General features: G+C 45.3%; 1 protein-coding gene across 1 annotated transcript in view; it reads left to right on the top strand.

Moving 5' to 3' along the window:
* The window catches only part of EGFLAM (EGF like, fibronectin type III and laminin G domains), a 128,765-nt gene that overhangs the window by 78,668 nt on the left and 30,735 nt on the right, over positions 1 to 19,362 (top strand). Inside the window, exons 12-15 of the mRNA XM_064176431.1 lie at positions 4,116 to 4,260; positions 8,092 to 8,281; positions 11,643 to 11,768; positions 13,532 to 13,775. Of these exons, the coding sequence (XP_064032501.1) occupies positions 4,116 to 4,260; positions 8,092 to 8,281; positions 11,643 to 11,768; positions 13,532 to 13,775 (705 nt within the window). The remainder of the gene's footprint in view (positions 1 to 4,115; positions 4,261 to 8,091; positions 8,282 to 11,642; positions 11,769 to 13,531; positions 13,776 to 19,362) is intronic.

The raw sequence follows: 19,362 nt of genomic DNA, 5'->3' as shown, positions 1-19,362 counted from the left end.
GATGTAATGCGGCTGGGTCCAGTCTCACAGTCTCACAGTATCACAGTATCATCAGGGTTGGAAGAGACCTCACAGATCATCAAGTCCAACCCTTTACCACAGAGCTCAAGGCTAGACCATGGCACCAAGTGCCACGTCCAATTCTGCCTTGAACAGCTCCAGGGACGGCGACTCCACCACTCCCCCGGGCAGCCCATTCCAGTGTCCAATGACTCTCTCAGGGAAGAACTTTCTCCTCACCTCCAGCCTAAATTTCCCCTGGTGCAGCCTGAGGCTGTGTCCTCTTGTTCTGGCGCTGGCCACCTGAGAGAAGAGAGCAACCTCCTCCTGGCCACAACCACCCCTCAGGTAGTTGTAGACAACAGTAAGGTCACCCCTGAGCCTCCTCTTCTCCAGGCTAACCAATCCCAGCTCCCTCAGCCTCTCCTCGTAGGGCTGTGCTTAAGGCCCCTCCCCAGCCTCGTCGCCCTTCTCTGGACACGCTCAAGCATTTCGATGTCCCTCCTAAACTGGGGGGCCCAGAACTGAACACAGTACTCAAGGTGTGGTCTAACCAGTGCAGAGAACAGGGGCAGAATGACCTCCCTGCTCCTACTGACCACACCATTCCTGATGCAGGCTCTCTTGGCCACCTGGGCACACTGCTGGCTCATGTTCAGGTGGGTATCAATCAGTACCCCCAGGTCCCTCTCTGTCTGGCTGCTCTCCAGCCACTCCGACCCCAGCCTGTGTCTCTGCATGGGGTTGTTGTGGCCAAAGTGCAGCACCCTGCACTTTGAGCTATTGAACCCCATCCCATTGGACTCTGCCCATCTGTGCAGGCGGTCAAGGTCCTGCTGCAGAGCCCTTCTGCCCTCCATCCCAGTTACATCTGCCCCCAGCTTAGTGTCATCTGCAAACTTGCTGATGACTGACTCCATGCCCTCATCCAGGTCATCTATGAAGATGTTAAAGGGGATGGGGCCCAGCACTGATCCCTGAGGGACACCACTAGTGACAGCTGCCAGCTGGATGTGGCACCATTCACCACCACTCTCTGGGTCCAGCCCTCCAGACAGTTCCTAACCCAGCACAGAGTGTTGCCATCCAAGCCGTGGGCTGACAGCTTAGCCAGCAGTTTGCTGTGGGGGACAGTGTCAAAGGCCTTGCTGAAGTCCAGACAGAGCACATCCACAGGCCTCCCCACATCCAGCAAGCGGCTCACCTGATCATAGAAGGAGGTCAGGTTGGAGAGGCAGGATCTGCCCTTCCTAAACCCATGCTGGCTGGACCTGAGCCCTTTGCCATCCCTCAGGTGCGCTCTTATCACCCCCAAGCTAACCTGCTCCATCAGTTTCCCTGGCACTGAGGTCAGGCTGACAGGTCTGTAGTTCCCAGGTTCCTCCATCCGACCCTTCTTGTGGATGGGGACCACGTTGGCCATTTTGCAGTCTCCTGGGACCTCTCCAGTGAGCCAGGACTGCTGGAAAATGATGGAGAGTGGCTTGGCCAGCTCAGCTGCCAGCTCTCTCAGCACCCTGGGATGGATCCCATCTGGCCCCATGGACTTGTGGGTGTCCAGGTGGCTCAGCAGGTCCTGAACTAATTCTTCATGAATTTCCAGGGGAACACACCGCTCCCTGACCCCATCCCCCAGTTCAAGAGGCCACTGGCCTCCTCCTCCCTCCTTGCTCTTTTCAGTAGTGCCCAAGGACAGGATGAGAACTAACAGGCACAAATTTGAACATAGGAAGTTCCATTTAAACATGATGAGGAACTCTTCTGTGTTGAGTGTGGAAGAGCACTCCATCAGACTGCCCATAGAGGCGATGGAGTCTTCATTTCTGGAGTCGTTCAGAGTTGTCCTGTGCAACCTGCTCCAGGTGAACCTGCTCTGGCAGTGGGGTTGGACTAGATGATCTCTGGAGGTCTCTTCCAGGCTCTCTTTTGGTTCTGTTAACATATGATGTGCTAGTTTGAAGCTAGCTAGAATGTTTTGATGAGAAGGATTAGGTCACAGGGTGTGAAAGAGAAACAATGGTGATGTCTACTTCACACATAGGCTTGCTGAGATGTGTAAGAACAAGAGTATAAACATAGATAAGGCAGTTCAGGCACAGCCTGGGTTGTGAGCTGTATTTCTCTCTAACCTCACCCTCTGTCTCTCTGATTAATTAATTTGCTTTCTAACCCCCCTGGCCGACCCTCCATTCTTCCTTTGAGGCACAAGGCAACGTCTAGGGTAAGGCTGAGGGGTGGGAGAACGTGGAAGGGCAGTTGAGAGCCCCTCCTGGGGACTCAGGTTTCTGGGAGGGCTGTTGTGTTTCTGTATTACCTTTTACCTTGTCTATTTCTGTCTATAAGTGTATATAATGTAAATATCTGCTTGTATATTGTGCTAGCTGTAAATATAAGCTTCATTCATATTTCCAGAGCCAGCTGAATCTAGTCTGGGTGATTTCCAAAGTGTGTGTGTGGGTGGAGGGTAACACCCAAACCACCACATATGCTGTGTCTTTGCCTTCTGCCCCATTAAGTGCATAAAGTTGACTTCATTACTTCATTTTTTGTGGTGGTTTGGGTGTTACCTGCCCCCCCACTCTTATGAAATCACCCAGACTAGACTCAGCTGAGCTTGAAATTAAGAAAGGAAGCTTTATATTTACAGCCTAGCACAATATACAAGCAGGTATTTACAAACTATACAGCCATCGACAGAAATGTACAAGTTAAAGGTAATACAGAAACACAACAGCCCTCCCAGAAACCTGAGTCCCCAGGAGGGGTTCCCAGCCACCCTTCCACCTCCTTCCCACCCCTCTACCTTATCCCAGACTTTGCCTTATATGCAAGGTGAGTTTGGAGGATCAGCCATGGGGGTTAGAAAACAGAAGGATTAGTTACAGAGAAAGGTGGTTAGGAAGGAAAGTATAGGGACAAGATGCAACAGAGAGTCACTGCAGCTCTGTAATCTATGTTTTGTGTTCTTGTTTTCATGCATCTCAGCAAGCCTATGAGTGAAGTAGACATCACCATTGTTTCCTTTTCACAGCCTGTAATTTAATTTCTCTCATTAGAATATTTCAGATAGCCCCAAACTATCACAATTCAACAGATCTTCAGTGTTCCTCAGTGTTCCTTGGATAGGGCAGGGTGCTAGGTTGGACTGGATGATCTTGGAGCTCTCTTCCAACCTGGTTGATTCTATGATTTTATGATTCTATGTTTTTTCCCTCTCATCTTCAACGTGCAGACATGTGCCCTCTTGAACTTTTTGTACTCAGACCTCAATATAAAGGCAAAGCAATCAGCTTTCTTCAAGGCATTGCAGGGATCATTACTCTTTTGCCTGAAATGATAGTAAGCCACTGCATATTTCTAAGCTATGCTTATCATAGTATGCTCTATGCTCTGATATGCTGTATTGAGCTGTGCATAGTCAGTTTCACAGCACCTGAAGGATTCACTGTCAGTAAGGGATCTGAAACTACATCTTACATTCCTTGTTTAGATGAGAGTTGCAGATTTCTTAGATGAAGATGGAGAAGATTTCTTTCAGTCCCGTGAAAGGGAAGCATTTTAAAGACTATCTCAGGGATTTCCTTACTTGGGAGTGTGAGTCCTCTCAAAGTGGGGAATAACAAAATGGGTGATGTAATTTAGCTGTGTTTCTCTTCAGCTGCACTGAGCTGCAGTCAGAGAAAATGACATGTTTTGTGCACAGACACTCTCCTGGAGCTCTTCTTGTCCGTCAGTACTGAGTTTCACATGGAATTCACAGAGTTACTAATGTAGCACTGCCTTTCACCAGGGAGCTAGAAATACTCCCAGGAGAAATTACTGTTGTAGTAGGAACTCAGATTGCAATACCCTTCATCTTGAAACAATTCCAGCTGTTGGCAAGCTTTGCAATTCACTTGGCTATGGCTGGAGAATTCCCAGTCTTCTCCCTTGAAGAGAGAGAGATAATGAACTTTGACGTTCAGACCAGAGCATATGTAGACATGCTGTTTGATATACAGTGAGAAACAGAGAGGTTCCCAGGAGCAAAAAGGGTATTTTGAGTCTAAAAGCATCTTGCAGGTATTTGGTTAGTTTAAGATTGTCCTCTTGCCCTCTCTGTCTTGTACTCCTAGATTTAACTGTGGCACTGGAGTTGCAGTCATAACAAGTGAAAACAAAATCAAACTTGGAAACTGGCACAGCGTTACCTTGTTCAGAGATGGGACGAATGGCTGGCTCAGGATGGACAATGATGCTCCAGTGGCAGGGAAATCTCAGGTAGGTAGTCCTGTGACTGCAGCTTGACCTTGGGCACTCTTGGGTTTCTGATGACATTTTTTCTTGCCAGCAGAATTCTAGTTGAGTTTAAAAGATGCTATGCATCCAAGTCCACCCCCTGCAAAAGTCCTTCCTTTGTACCAACCCAGACACTTGGTAGTTCCAGCAATCTACCAATTTTGTCTAACAGGCCTCTACCCAGAGATACTGTTCACTGAGGAAGGCATCCACAGCAGTTGCCTGCATTACTCAGAGCACCAAAAGCTTACATTAGATATGTGGAAGATGTTCTTCACTGTGAGAGTGGTACACAGGCACAGGTAGTCCAGAGAGGCTGTGGATGCCACATCTCTGTAAGTGTTCAAGATCTGGCTGGCTGGAGCTTTAAGCAACTTGATCAGTGCCCCTGCCCATGGCAGGGGCTTTGGACCTTAGAGATGGTAACACAGTATCACAGTGTCACAGTATCATCAGGGTTGGAAGAGACCTCACAGATCATCAAGTCCAACCCTTTACCACAGAGATCAAGGCTAGACCATGGCACCAAGTGCCACGTCCAATCCTGCCTTGAACAGCTCCAGGGACGGCGACTCCACCACCTCCCCGGGCAGCCCATTCCAGTGTCCAATGACTCTCTCAGTGAAGAACTTTCTCCTCACCTCAAGCCTAAATCTCCCCTGGCGCAGCCTGAGGCTGTCCCCTCTCGTTCTGGTGCTGGCCACCTGAGAGAAGAGAGCAACCTCCTCCTGGCCACAACCACCCCCCAGGTAGTTGTAGACAGCAATAAGGTCACCCCTGAGCCTCCTCTTCTCCAGGCTAACCAATCCCAGCTCCCTCAGCCTCTCCTCGTAGGGCTGTGCTCGAGGCCTCTCCCCAGCCTCGTCGCTCTTCTCTGGACATGCTCAAGCATCTCAATGTCCCTTCCGAAATAAACAAGTCTATGGTTCTGTGATTCTCTTATTGCTCCAGTGAGTCCTTCTCAATCCTTCTTACTTAGAATGACCTGGATTAGTGTCAGCAGAATGCTAGAGATTTCTGACCTGGTTCATTTTGACTTAAATAGTGTAAGAGTACCTACAAGAAAAGTGAAACTTGACAAACCACCAGGGGCAGGAGCACCAAATGCAGTAAGAGGTGGCTAGTGGTTGGAGGCAGGCTGCAGAGCTGTATGACCTGACATATATCTACCATAAAACACTGTGGGCATCTCTTCGGCCACACACTCTGTCTGAATTACTTTTCCCTCCTGAAGCAGAGATCCACTTGGAGTGTTTCTGTGCTGCAGTGTGCAGTGGACACCTGTAGACTTGACAACCTTGAGTTATTCAGCCTGTCAAAATATATGCCACAGGGGATATAATTTATTGTTATGAACATTATGAAGGCATTGCAGGGGTAAAAAAGGCAGAAATATTTTAGGCTCGGGGTCACTGCTGTCAGGAAATATTGGAAAAAAACTATCCATTAATAAACATGATAATTGAGTGTTTCTTCTACATGCCAGTGGGGTTTGAAACAACCCTTAAGTAGAATCATAGAATGATAGAATAAACCAGGTTGGAAGAGAAGATCATCCAGTCCAACCTAGCACCCAGCCCTGTCCAGTCAACTACACCATGGCACTAAGTGCCTCATCCAGTTTTTTTTTGAACACCCCCAGGGACGGTGACTCCACTACCTCCCTGGGCAGCCCATTCCAATGCCAATCACTCTCTCTGGCAACAACTTCCTCCTAACATCCAGCCTAGACCTACCCTGGTACAGCTTGAGACTGTCCCCCCTTGTTCTGTTGCTGGTTGCCTGGCAGAAGAGACCAAGCCCATCTGGCTATAGCCTCCCTTCAGATAGTTGTAGACAGCAATGAGGTCACCCCTGACCCTCCTCTTCTCCAGGCTAAAAATCCCCAGCTCCCTCAGCCTCTCTAAATAGGGCTGTGCTCCAGGCCGCTCACCAGCTCCATCGCCCTTAAAATCTCCACTTAAGAAGTGACTCTCTGAGGTATGACATTAGACCAAACATTGCCAAGATATAATCAGGCTGAAAATAAGATCTCTTTACTACAAAGTCTTCCTAAGTTTTGTTTTCACACTTAAGCTTCCTCATGAAATACTGATGTTCACATTTATTAATCATCCACTGACGTTTGATGGCAAAAGTCACATATGCGTAATCCTTCCAAATTATAATGCTCATGCACTGCACCTGGCAGTTCGATTCTGTGTACTTGCATTTCCCTATCATCAATTTACTTGATTTTCCAAGAATAAGTAGTAATAAATAAGTAATAACAAAGTAGGAAGTAAAAGACATATATTCTCATCAATTAATGGGGTGGAGCTTGATACAATGATACTCAGCACTGCTCAGACCACACCTTGAGTACTGTGTCCAGTTCTGGGCCCCTCAATTCAAGAGAGATGTTGAGATGCTGGAACATGTCCAGAGAAGGGCAACAAAGCTGGTGAGGGGCCTGGAACACAAACCCTATGAGGAGGGGTTGAGGGAGCTGGGCCTGTTTAGCCTGGAGAAGAGGAGGCTCAGGGGTGACCTCATTGCTGTTTACAACTACCTGAAGGGAGGTTGTAGCCAGGTTGGGGGTGGCCTCTTCTCCCAGGCAACCAGCAATAGAACAAGGGGACACAGTCTCAAGTTGTGCCAGGGTAGGTCTAGGCTGGATGTTAGGAAGAAGTTCTTCCCAGAGAGAGTGATTGGCATTGGAATGGGCTGCCCAGGGAGGTAGTGGAGTCACCGTCCCTGGGGGTCTTCAAGAAAAGCCTGGATGAGACACTTAGTGCCATGGTGTAGTTGATTGGTTAGGGCTGGGTGATAGGTTGGACTGGATGATCTTGGAGGTCTCTTCCAACCTGGTTGATTCTATGATTCTATGATCAAAAAGTTCTGGTGTTTTTGTTTTGTTTTGTTTTGTGGTTTTTTTTTTTGTGTGTGTGTGGTTTTTTTGTTGTTTTGGGGGGATTTTTGATTAGGGGTTTTTTTTGTTTGCTTTATTTGGTTTTACTGTTGTTGTTTCCTGTGTACTATAGCAGCGTTGCTTAACTTTTATGTTTATGTGTCTGTACACAGGTTAATGCAAAGGAAAAACAATGAAAAGGGGAATAAGCTTAGCAATAGGAAAGTGACTGAGACATTACTGAAGTTGTCATTTTATTGGTCTTTGCCTTGTCCTTTTTTACTGTTTGTTTGTTTGTTTGTGTTGTTGTTGTGTTGTGTTTTTTTATTTTATTGTTGTTTGTTTTTAATTTTATTATTGGTCATCACTAAGCACTTGCTAGGTTCTGCCCTAAATACAATATCACATTGGTCTGTGTCCCCCAGCACTTAAGAGTGCCAAAAGACAACGTATTTTGGCAAAAGTAAATGAAAGAAATTACAGCAAAACACAAATCACACTACTCCACCACAGAATATAGTGACTTTTAATCATAGAATCACAGAATCAACCAGATTGGAAGAAACCTCCAAGATCATCCCGTCCAACCTAGCACCCAGCCTTATCATTTAGACCATGGCACTAAATGCCTCATCCAGTCTTTTCTTGAACACCTCCAGGGATGGTGACTCCACCACTGTTTATATGGTGCTTTTAATAATCCATGTTAGCACGATGGATATGGGTACAAAATGTAATTTAAAATGGTAGACTGATTGGAATAATGACTAATGGCAAGGAATTACCAATGAGCTACCTACATATTCTGTGACACAGTTCCTTGTGAAGACAAAAAAACCCAATTGATTAAAACCAGTGTGGTTTAATGAGTTTGCCTGTGTTATGTCTGTTCTATATCATGTCACACTTTGTTTTCCCTGCAGGGCCAGTACAGCAAAATTACATTCCGAACTCCCTTCTACGTTGGTGGTGCCCCCAGTGTGTACTGGCTGGTCAGAGCCACAGGCACTAACCGTGGGTTTCAGGGCTGTGTTCAGTCACTCAGCGTCAACGGAAAGATAATTGATATGAGAGCCTGGCCATTAGGGAAAGCCCTCAGTGGTGCTGATGTCGGTAAGTGTAATGGCATGAGGTCTTTAATCAGTGAAAAACCAGGGCTTGCTGTTTTGCCTATTTGGGCAGTGGTCCAGATTTGAGAGGTGGAGGGTCCGGCATGGGATTTCTCTGTGTCTTTGCATATCATTTCTGCTGGGCCTGTGGTGGGAGAATCTATCACCCTGTGCAACTAAATGTCACCGTTTACTATACCTTGTGAACAGAGTTAACCTGCACAATAAATGGGAAAAACAATTCTCATGGGAAAACAGGAAACTCAGTACTGCAGCTATAATGACATAGGCACCAGTATCTCTCCAGATGCCTCTCTCTGCTCTTGACACAGTCATACCATCTGAAATCAATGGTATGTACGTTGTGTTTGTATTTAAAATGCCATGAACCCGACAAAATGTGCCTTGCCTAAAGGCATCATTGCACTTGTGCAAAGCAACAACAGGGGTATTTCAGATCCATAGCAATGCTGTGGCTATTACAGAAGGCTTTTCCCCATTAAACTCCACTACTGCTGAGGCAAATATTCTTTCCTGTCAATCATCTCTTGTTTTCATTTCAAGAGTGACAGTATGCTTGAAAAGCATCATGTAAAAAATTCTTCCAACAGCTTTATGAAGTAGTATTATAATATTATCACTCTTATACAGAATGAAAGAAGGGGACAATAGGGAATTTAATTAGCTAGTTAGTTATTCATCTCTGTTTCTCTGGGCACTTTAAGTCAAGGCAGCAAAATCCTTGGTTTAATGACCTCCCCATCTAAACCATTAAAACAACACTAAACCAGTTTCAGAAACAAGTGGTAAAAGCAGGAAATAGATCCCATGTCACTGAACTCTTCATGCCATGCTTCAGCCACAAAGTCATCTTTCTTCTCTCTGTAGCTGTGCATTTGACATCCCAAGATGGGAGTGATTAATGGGAAACTTTCAAACAGTTGCTCTGTATTCTCTAGATACCATGACCCAACTTCTATGCAACGTAGGAGGATAACAGAGTGGCCCAAGAAACAGATGCTGAAAAGAACAGAACTTTGGAAGCAGAGACTGATTTCACAATAGAGTGAGAATCCATGAAATTTAGCTAGAGAGGTGAAAGCCCTGCTGAAGTTCTCAGAGCCCTGATCTCTATTGCCTTTTAGGTTGCAGCTAGCTTCATTCTCTTCCATGAATGCTCCACATACTACTGTATTAACAATCAACATCAATGAAAATCAATGCTGGGTTCTGTCATGTGTGACTTGAAACTGAATTACTAGAGCCTTACTGTCTTTATGTGACTGTGCACAGTTAGGTGAAACTGTAGCAGGAGAGACTTGCAAACAATATGCCCATGTAAGTTAAGTTTAAAATAAATGCCATATTAACTCCACTGAAGTTTAAGGATGATTTCTGATATCCAGTCACTTGTTTCTTTCCTCTTGGCACAGTGTGTAAATCAGAGGTGCTGTGGTAAGTGGACAGCAGATTGAGGGTGGGAAGGAGGGGCTTCCATGCTGCTCCTGCCCCATCTCTGCTGGCTTCATTGAAAGTCTCACCAGACTATGAGCTAAGGGGCTGATCACAGTGATCATTGTTCAGAGCAGGTGCAGCAAGGTCCTGTATTCCCACTGTAGCTTGCTGCCTTCCACTGCAGCTAAAAGATGCAACTATCGTACTTGTGGGTTTCCTTTCTGGCGTAGTCACCTGTGCTGACCCAAGCTGCAATAGGTCACTGAGACTGTGTGAGAGCAGCCTGTCATTAAGTACCAATACTGTTCCAGTTCAATCTGTTGCTTAAACCAGTGAGCCTGCCACTTGTCTCATTATTGTTATCTTGCTTGTCCTTTTCTGTTTCTCAAAGACTTTGTAAAACTTTTGTCAGTTTGGGCATGCTGCCAGCACTGGCTAAGTGCAGCAGATGCAGAAAAGATGAGCACTGTGTTAGTTTTCCTGTCTGTGTCTCAGACTTTATACATCTACATCCTTATTTACCTAGATGTCTTGGCTGTTTCCTCATCTATAAAATAGAGCTAGTGCCACTCATTTCTGCCACTATTGTAATAATAGATGAGTATGTGAGGGATCTCAGAGACTAGCTGCCTGTCCTGCTCTGGTTCATCCCAACCATTGCAGTGTAGTCCAGGAGAGGAGCACTGTGAATGTCATTGCTCCCATGGCTGAGCATGATGTGGCCATCTAAAGGGGGTAATTGTCCCCTTCCATGAAGAAGTAAAATTTGTTTCTTTCTAAGAGCCTTGTATATTTTCCTTGTTCTCCTTGGGTTAGCCCTGGAGCCCTGACCTGTGGCAGCTGTACTCAGATCTTATCTCTCTATAATGAAAAAATAGGCTTTACGGGAGGTCTGTAAATGTGCAATAGGAGATAATCTGGTTTGACAAGTAGTTGCACCAGATGACCTGAGAGTTTTTTGCTGTTTCTGTTCTGAGATGTAAAGAAAAGGCTATTTTCCACCATGGACAGCAGTGTGATTGGGAAGAACCAGCAGCTGGTTGTTAGAGCAGCTCTAACCTGTGTCATCTCAAAGGTGACATTTCAATGTGCCTGAAAATAAATGTGCAGTTCTCAGTTATCAGAAACACTTTGTCCCTCTAAGTGCTGTACTTATACTTGTGTACTGCAAGTGTCTTACTTGGCCTTTCTTACTGTGTAAAATCAGTTACTATCACTTTAATCAGAAATTAATATAAAGAAGAAAGCGAACAAAATAAACAATTCTGCCACATTTGAATGCTTCATGATCTAATTTTGTTGATATTAGTCTCATGAAGTAAATGACTAAATTATATTTAACCTGCAACAACTTCATCTTAATGCTAGCAAGGAGAAATAACCTCCTTGTCATTTTAGTTGATGCTTCTTAAAAAGCCCATTTGCTGATGGTAAGGATCTCTTCTATTGCTGAAAAGAGGGTTGACAACATCCTTCTAATAATAAGATTAGCTGCTGGTGATTAATACCTTCCATGCTTACCATGTCATGAGTTTAGAGTGAACAAAGAACCACTTAAAGTAATTGAAATTAAGTAAGTTGCAGTGCTTGTAAACAGTCTAGAGAGATTTCTGTGTTGTGAGGAAATAAAGATAAGGACAAGAGGCAAAGAAAAGGAATCCAGGGAATGACTGAAAGCTATAAATGTCCTGTTTTGTTACTAAGTACAAATTATTGTTGCTGTTTTTAAGATCTCTTGCTGGTCTGGTGCTAACAATAGTGTTACCTTGTCTGAAATGCACACCATTTGACAAATTGGGAAAGAACTTAGAAGAGAAAACTTTACAGAGAAAATCTGATAGATTAATAGCAATGATAAACCTTCTTTAACAGTCTGCTCTGATCAGTCTGTGTTCTGCCTCTGTGTTTAGGTGAGTGTAGCAGTGGCATCTGTGATGAGGCATCCTGCATCAACAGTGGTACCTGTGCTGCGAGCAAAGCAGATTCATACATTTGCCTTTGCCCTCTTGGCTTTAAAGGTCATCATTGTGAAGAAGGTGAGAAGAAGCTGGGCTGCTTGTATTTCTTTGTGTGTGTTATATATTTGCATGTGTTGCCCAAGGAGGCAGTGGAGTCACCATCCTGGAGATATTTAAAAGATGCATAGATGTGTTGAGGGACGCGGGTTAGTGGAGAGATGGCAACACAAACCCTATGAGGAGAGGCTGGAGGGAGCTGGGGTTGTTTAGCCTGGAGAAGAAGAGGCTCAGGGCTGACCTAATTGCTGTCTATAACTACCTGAAGCGAGGCTGAAGCCAGGTGGGGGTTGGTCTCTTCTCCCAGACAACCACCAATAGAACAAGGGAACACAATCTCAAGTTGTGCCGGGGGAAGTATAGGCTGGATGTTAGGAGGAAGTTGTTGGCAGAGAGAGTGATTGGCATTGGAATGGGCTGCCCAGGGAGGTGGTAGAGGCACCATCCCTGGAGGTGTTCAAGAGTAGACTGGATGAGGCACTTAGTGCCATAGTCTAGTTGATTGGTTAGGGCTGGGTGCTAGGTTGGACTGGATGATCTTGGAGGTCTCTTCCACCCTGGTTGATTCTATGATTCTATGATGAGGTTAACAGTTGGGAGTGATGATCTTAAAGTTCTCTTCCAACCCAAACAATTCTATGACCTAGCGCTCAAGGTATTTTCCACAAAGTGATGTCCAAGGAGGTCTTATGCTGTTACAGTTATAGGAATGAGTACGTGTTTCTTATCTTTTTGAAATGAATAATGAGATCCTCTCTCATCATTTGTTTTGGGGCTGCATCCATCTCAGAATCACAGAATGGTTTAGGTAGGAAGGCACCTCAAAGATCATCCAGTTCCAGCACCCTGCCATAGGCAGGGACACCTCTCACTAGAACAGGTCATCAAGGTCTCTTTCAGCCTGGCCTTGAACACCTCCAGGGAGCATCCACAACCTCCATGGGCAACCTGTGCCAGTGTTTCACCACCCTCACTGGAAAGAATCCTTTCCTAACATCTACTTTGAATCTACCCTTTGCCATTTTAAACCCATTACTCCTCATCCTGTCATTACAAAACCTTGTAAATAGTTCCTCCCTGGCCCTCCTGTAGCCCACTTCAGATACTGGAAAGCTACTACAAGGTCTCCTCAAAGCCTTCTCTTTCTAGGCTGAGGAGCCCCAACTCTCACAGCCTGTGTTCAGGGATTCTATAACCTTTTCCCTCATTTAAACGAATTACAGTTAAGCATCTCACACATATGTTTCAAAAGATGAAATAATTACCACTCCACAGATGCACAAGAGCATCCCCCCCCCAAAAAAAAAAAAAATTCCCCATCATTCTCCTAACATCAGTGTCCATTGTATGTTCTGAAATGTAAAAACTCAGTGTCAATTTCCTGCCGAAATCACAGAGGTACAAACAAATAGCTATATAGAACGATTTTCTGAGCTGCAGAACTTTTTATACCACCACCTATTGTGTGTGCAAGGTTGCTGCTTTGAAAACCTTTGTAGTGAGTCATTAAAGAAAAGAGGCACGAAGCTTGATAATACAAATATCTCCCTGGAAAAGGAAGGGATTAGGGAAGGATGCAATGCTAGGATGATAATAATAATAATAATAATAATAATAATAATAATAATAATAATAATAATAATAATAATAATAATAATTTAATTTGGCAATTGAAGTGTTTAGACCCATTTTCTAATTGTGAGCTCTAAGTACCTGACAAAGGAAACTGATATTGGTTGGTAAGAGTCAGTCAAGTTACATTCTTGTGTGTTCTGCATTTCCAGCACTCACGTTGGCCATACCTCAGTTCAACGAGTCCTTAAGATCATTTGCCAGCACAGCCTGGCCCTTGGAACCGCAGAACTACCTTTCCTTCATGGAGTTTGAGATGATATTTCGTCCAGATTTAGAGACTGGTGTGCTTCTGTACAGCTACGACACCGACAGCAAGGACTTCCTCTCCATTAACATGGTGGCTGGTTATGTGGAGTTCAGGTTCGACTGTGGCTCAGGAACAGCTGTTATCAGGTAAAGGGTGCCCCTCATGTTTCTTTTCCAGAAGTGCCTTCCAGGAGAAGGAGGACTGGGAGAAAGTATGGGAATCCATCAGTTTCTAGCACCTGCTTCTTCAAAAGAAGAATGGAATGCCATTGGAATGGGCTGCCCAGGGAGGTGGTGGAGTCACCGTCCCTGGAGGTGTTCAAGAAAAGCCTGGATGAGGCACTTAGTGCCATGGTCTAGTTGACTGGATAGGTCTGGGTGAAAGGTTGGACTGGATGATCTCGGAGGTCTCTTCCAACCTGGTTGATTCTATGATTCTAAGATCAAAGCACAGAAACACTAAAACTCTATTCAAAGGGACAAGGTTTTCTTCCTACAGAAGTTTGTGCTTCACTGTTACCGCGTCACACCACCATCTAATTGCAGATGATTGTGCTGGGTTAGGAACTTCTCCCTCACCAGCTACTGAAATTTAACAGACCAGCTCAGATGGCTTGGAAGTAAGATAAAGTTTCATTTACAGCAAAGCTAAATTTACAAGTGTATATACACTTGTATATACAAGGTCCTGCATCTGGGTCAAGGCAATCCAAATCACCAGTTTAGGCTGGGCAGCGAGTGGCTGGAGAGCAGCCTTGAGGAGAGTGACCTGGGGGTGCTGGTGGATGAGAAGCAAAACATGAGCCAGCAGTGTTCTCTTCAAGCCTAGAAAGCCAACCAGATCCTGGGCTGCATCAAGAGAAGTGTGGCCAGCAGTTTGAGGGAGAAGTCATTCTCCCCCTCTACTCCACACTATTGAGACCTCACCTGGAATACTGCATCCAGTTCTGGAGCCACTATTACAAGAAGGATGCGGAGATACTGGAGTGTGTCCAGAGAATGGCCACGAGGGTGCTCAGAGGGCTGGAGCAGCTCTGCTATGAGGACAGACTGAAAGAGCTGGGGCTGTTCAGTCTGGAGAGCAGAAGGCTCTAAGATGACCTTCTAGTGGCCTTCCAATATCTGAAAGGGGCCTTCAAAAACGCTGGGGAGCGACTTTTTAGACTCTCAGGGAGTGACAGGACTAGGGGGAATGGAGCAAAGCTGGAGGTGGTGAGATTCAGCCTGGATATGAGCAGGAAGTTGTTCAGCATGAGGGTGATGAGAGCCTGGAAGAGGTTGCCCAGGGAGGTGATGGAAGCCTCATCTCTGAAGGTGTTTAAGTCAAGAGTTGGAAGAGACCACAAGGATCCAACCCCCCTGCCATGGGCAGGGACACCCTACTCTAGATCAGGCTGCCCACAGCCCCATCCAGCCTGGTCTTAAACACTTCCAGGGGTGGGGCCTCAGCCACCTCCCTGGGCAACCCATTCCAGGCTCTCACCACTCTCATGCTCAACAACTTCGTCCTCGTGTTCAGTCTGAATCTCCCCATCTCCAGCTTTGCTCCATTCCCCCTAGTCCTGTCACTCTCTGATATCCTGAAAAGTCCCTCCTGAGCCTTTTTGTAGGCCCCCTTCAGATCCTTGAAGGCCACAATGAGGTCACCTGGGAGCCTCCTCTTCTCCAGACTGAACAGCCCCAACTCTTTCAGTCTGTCCTCATAGCAGAGCAGCTCCAGTCCTCTGAGCATCCTCTTGGCCCTTCTCTGGACACGCTCCAGCACGTCCACATCCTTCTTGTAATGGGGGCTCCAGAACTGGATTTTTAAATTGTCAATGACATGAGGATAAGTAAGGAGTGATAATTCTATATTTTCTTTTTCAAGATGGAAAAATGAGAAGGATCCCAGTGAAACTGCAAACCAAAAAGCAGCAAACAAAGAAAATAAGACTTTTTCTTTTGTTTTTTTTTTCCTTTTTTTAGATGACACATAAGTAAGCTATGGAAACTGATTGTCACTGCATGTTACAGATGCCAGAACTATAAATAGATTTTTAAAAATTAGATACATTTGAATAAAGCTCCATTGAGAGACATGAAACACAATTGTACGGATGCAGCCTTTGACTCAGGAAATGGCTAAGGAACAAGTTGCCAGAAGCTGAAAGGATATATCAAGGGAAGAATCACTCCATACTTGCCCTGTTTTTCCTGTGGCAGAAATAGCTGATGTCAGAGACCTTTGCTCCAACCCAAAGTGGCCCTTCTTTCTATAGCCCTCAATCTTCTGCTGATTACAGTCATCGCATTCCTATGACTGCCAAACATAAGACACTGAAATACACATCGTTTTCCCCCACCAAAATACACTGTAGTGTCTCAAAACACCTTGTGCTGAAGTTTAACTGAGATAGGGGCTTGTAAAATGTGGCTGAATTGGCAACTGCTCTTTTCTATAAGAAAGTTATGGTGGGTTAGGAACTTCGCCCCCACCCTCACTATTGAAATTTACTAGGCTAGCTCAGACAGCTTGGAACTAAGATGAAGCCATATTTACAGCAAAGCTAACTTTACAAGCATATATACACAATCTATTTACAGTGTAAACAGGTGTTTACAGTTATATACAAATTAGAAATAATACAGAAGTCCAAACTCCTTCCTGGACAAATAAACTGCCCAGAAGGGGCTCAAAGCTACCCTCTCTTTCTCTCTCTGCTTTCCCAGACAGACAAACAAAACAACCCAGCAAAGCTTATGTTGTTATATGCTAGTCAAGATCAGTGGAGACATATTAGGGCAGAGCGAAGGAGAAGCAAAGGGGAGCAGCATCCCAGACCAGAATGGGACACATTGTTTGCTTTTTGGCTTTTTATACCTCTCAGCAAACCAATGGATGATTCAAAATGATTTGCCATTGGAATGGGCTGCCCAGGGAGGTGGTGGAGTTACCGTCCCTGGAGGTGTTCAGGAAGAGACTGGATGAGGCACTTAGTGCCATGGTCTAGTTGACTGGCTAGGGCTGGGTGCTAGGTTGGACTGGATGATCTTGGAGGTCTCTTCCAAACTCGTTGATTCTATGATTCTATGATTATTTTTCTTTCACAACCAATGATCTAATTTCTCTTATTATAATATTCCAGTGAGCCTCACACCAGCACAAAAGTGTAAGAAGACAGCTGACTCACATCTAATGGGGGGAAAGGGTATGGTGAGATACCTAGGTAATGACAGAGACTCAAGAGAACACCAAGCTTTGTAGAAAGCTGTCAGGATGACCCATTCAGCTCCTTTGTCTAGATACCATGTGCAACTCACATCCTATCAGTAGCTCTGACAGTGATTAATTAAGATAAGTAGATTCTCTGCTTAACTAATATCCTCTTAAAAGTTATTCTTGATCCTCATTATACCACTTCATACCTACTCTTTGTCTGAAACAGGCATACAGCTCTGCTCATCCTACCTATCTCTTCCATAGGATAGCGTGAGCCAAGCTCATTTATTTATGTCAGGAGAGAAGTTGGAAAGCTTATGCTGGTGAGGCTTGAGATTTGTCTGTGATGTCCTGGGATGGAAGCAGCACCAGGTACACAGGAGGCTCAGGAGTGAGCAGGGATGGCAAACGGACAGGTGGATGCAGAAGTGGAGCTATTTATCAGAATATCTCAGATGACAATTTATTATCCCCTGAGACTGCCCTTGGCCAGGCATTTGCAGGACCAAAATCTTCATCATTTGGTTTATTTTTTTAAAGGTTTGTTTTATATGAGGGAAAGTAGTCATTAACCCCACAGCACAGGAAGAGCCAGAAGTGTTCAAGTGTGTGCAGAAAACATTGGCAAACACATGCTGCTTTCTAAAGCCTGTGGATCCAAGAAATGTGCAGCAGCTCTAAAGGGATGACTCTGCAAGGCCTAATCACCCCTAATTGTACTGTGTCCAGTTCTGGGCTCCTCAGTTCAAGAGAGATGTTGAGATATTGGAGCGTGTCCAGAGAAGGGCAATAAAGCTGGTGAGAGGCCTGGAGCAGAGCCCTGTGAGGAGAGGCTGAGGGAGCTGGGGGTGTGCAGCCTGGAGAAGAGGAGGCTCAGGGGTGACCTCATTGCTGTCTACAACTACCTGAAGGGAGGCTGTAGCCAGGTGAGGGTTGATTTCTGCTCCCAGGCAACAGCAATAAAACAAGAGGACACAGCCTCAAGTTGTGCTAGAGGAGGTCTAGGCTGGATGTTAGGAGGAAGTTGTTGCCAGAGAGAGTGATTGGCATTGGAATGGGCTGCCCAGGGAGGTGGTGGAGGCACCGACCTTGGAGGTGCTCAAGAAAAGCTGGATGAGGCACTTGGTGCCATGGTCTGGTTGACTGGATAGGGCTGGGTGCTAGGTTGGAGTGGATGATCTTGGAGGTCTCTTCCAACCTGGTTTATTCTATGATTAATTGTAGTTAAAGCTAGCAGAGCAGGAAGGTTATCATGATGATAACCTTCACCAGAAGGATAATCAGAAGAGGAGATAAAATGTATATATTGCCACTTATTAATTACCCAAGCCTGTTTGGTTTCTATATATTTCTTCTATGGTGACTTGTTCAAGGTGATCACATTTTGTTACTTATTAATTAACCAGAAGTAGTTAAACCCTAAATGCTAATCTATAAGAAAAAAATACCTAGTTTTAATGGATATTTATTGAATCACATCAAAGTAATGTCACCAGTGTTGTGCAAATACATGAAAATAGTCTTTGAGAAAAAAAAAGAAAGGGAAAAAAAGGGCATATTTCATAGCTTGTGTTGAATGTTGAGGAAAAGAAGTAAATTGATGGTTTAATTTTATTTTAACTGCATACCGTTTTTAATCAGCATTGAATCACTGTGGATCACTACCTCAAATTATATTTTTTCTTTAATTTTCAAATGTAACCTCCTTTCATTTTTATGTGTAAGTGGCATAGAATCATAAAATTATAGAATCAAGCAGGTTGGAAGATACCTCCAAGATCATCCAGTCCAACCTAGTACCCAGCCCTATCCAGTCAACTAGACCATGGCACTAAGTGCCTCATCCAGGCTTTGCTTGAACATCTCCAGGGACGGTGACTCCACCACCTCCCTGGGCAGCCCATTCCAATGCCAATCACTCTCTCTGGCAACAACTTCCTCCTAACATCCAGCCTAGACCTGCCCTGGCACAACTTGAGACTGTGTCCCCTTGTTCTGTTGCTGGTTGCCTGGCAGAAGAGACCAACCCCCACCTGGCTACAACCTCCCTTCAGGTAGTTGTAAACAGCAATGAGGTCACCCCTGAGCCTCCTCTTCTCCAGGCTAAACAGGCCCAGCTCCCTCAGCCTCTCCTCACAGGGTTTGTGCTCCAGGCCCTTTACCATCTTTCTTGCCCTTCTCTGGACATGCTCCAGCACCTCAACATCTCTCTTGAATTGAGGAAGCCAGAACTGGACACAGTACTCAAGATGTGGCCTGACCAGTGTTGAGTACAGGGCAAGAATAACCTCCCTTGTCTACTGGCCACACTGTTCCTGATGCAGGCCACGATGCCATTGGCTCTCTTGCCCACCTGGGCACACTGCTGCCTCATCTTCAGCCTACTATCTACCAGTACCCCCAGGTCCCTTTCCTCCTGGCTGCTTTCCAGCCACTCAGTCCCCAGCCTGTAGCTCTGCTTGGGGTTGTTGTGGCCAAAGTGCAGAACCCTGCACTTGGCCTTGTTCAGTCTCATCCCATTGGCCTCTGCCCACC

The sequence above is a fragment of the Pogoniulus pusillus genome, chromosome Z (genome assembly GCF_015220805.1).
Source record: "Pogoniulus pusillus isolate bPogPus1 chromosome Z, bPogPus1.pri, whole genome shotgun sequence".
NCBI lineage: Eukaryota > Metazoa > Chordata > Aves > Piciformes > Lybiidae > Pogoniulus > Pogoniulus pusillus.
This window is presented reverse-complemented; position numbering and strand designations above follow the sequence as displayed.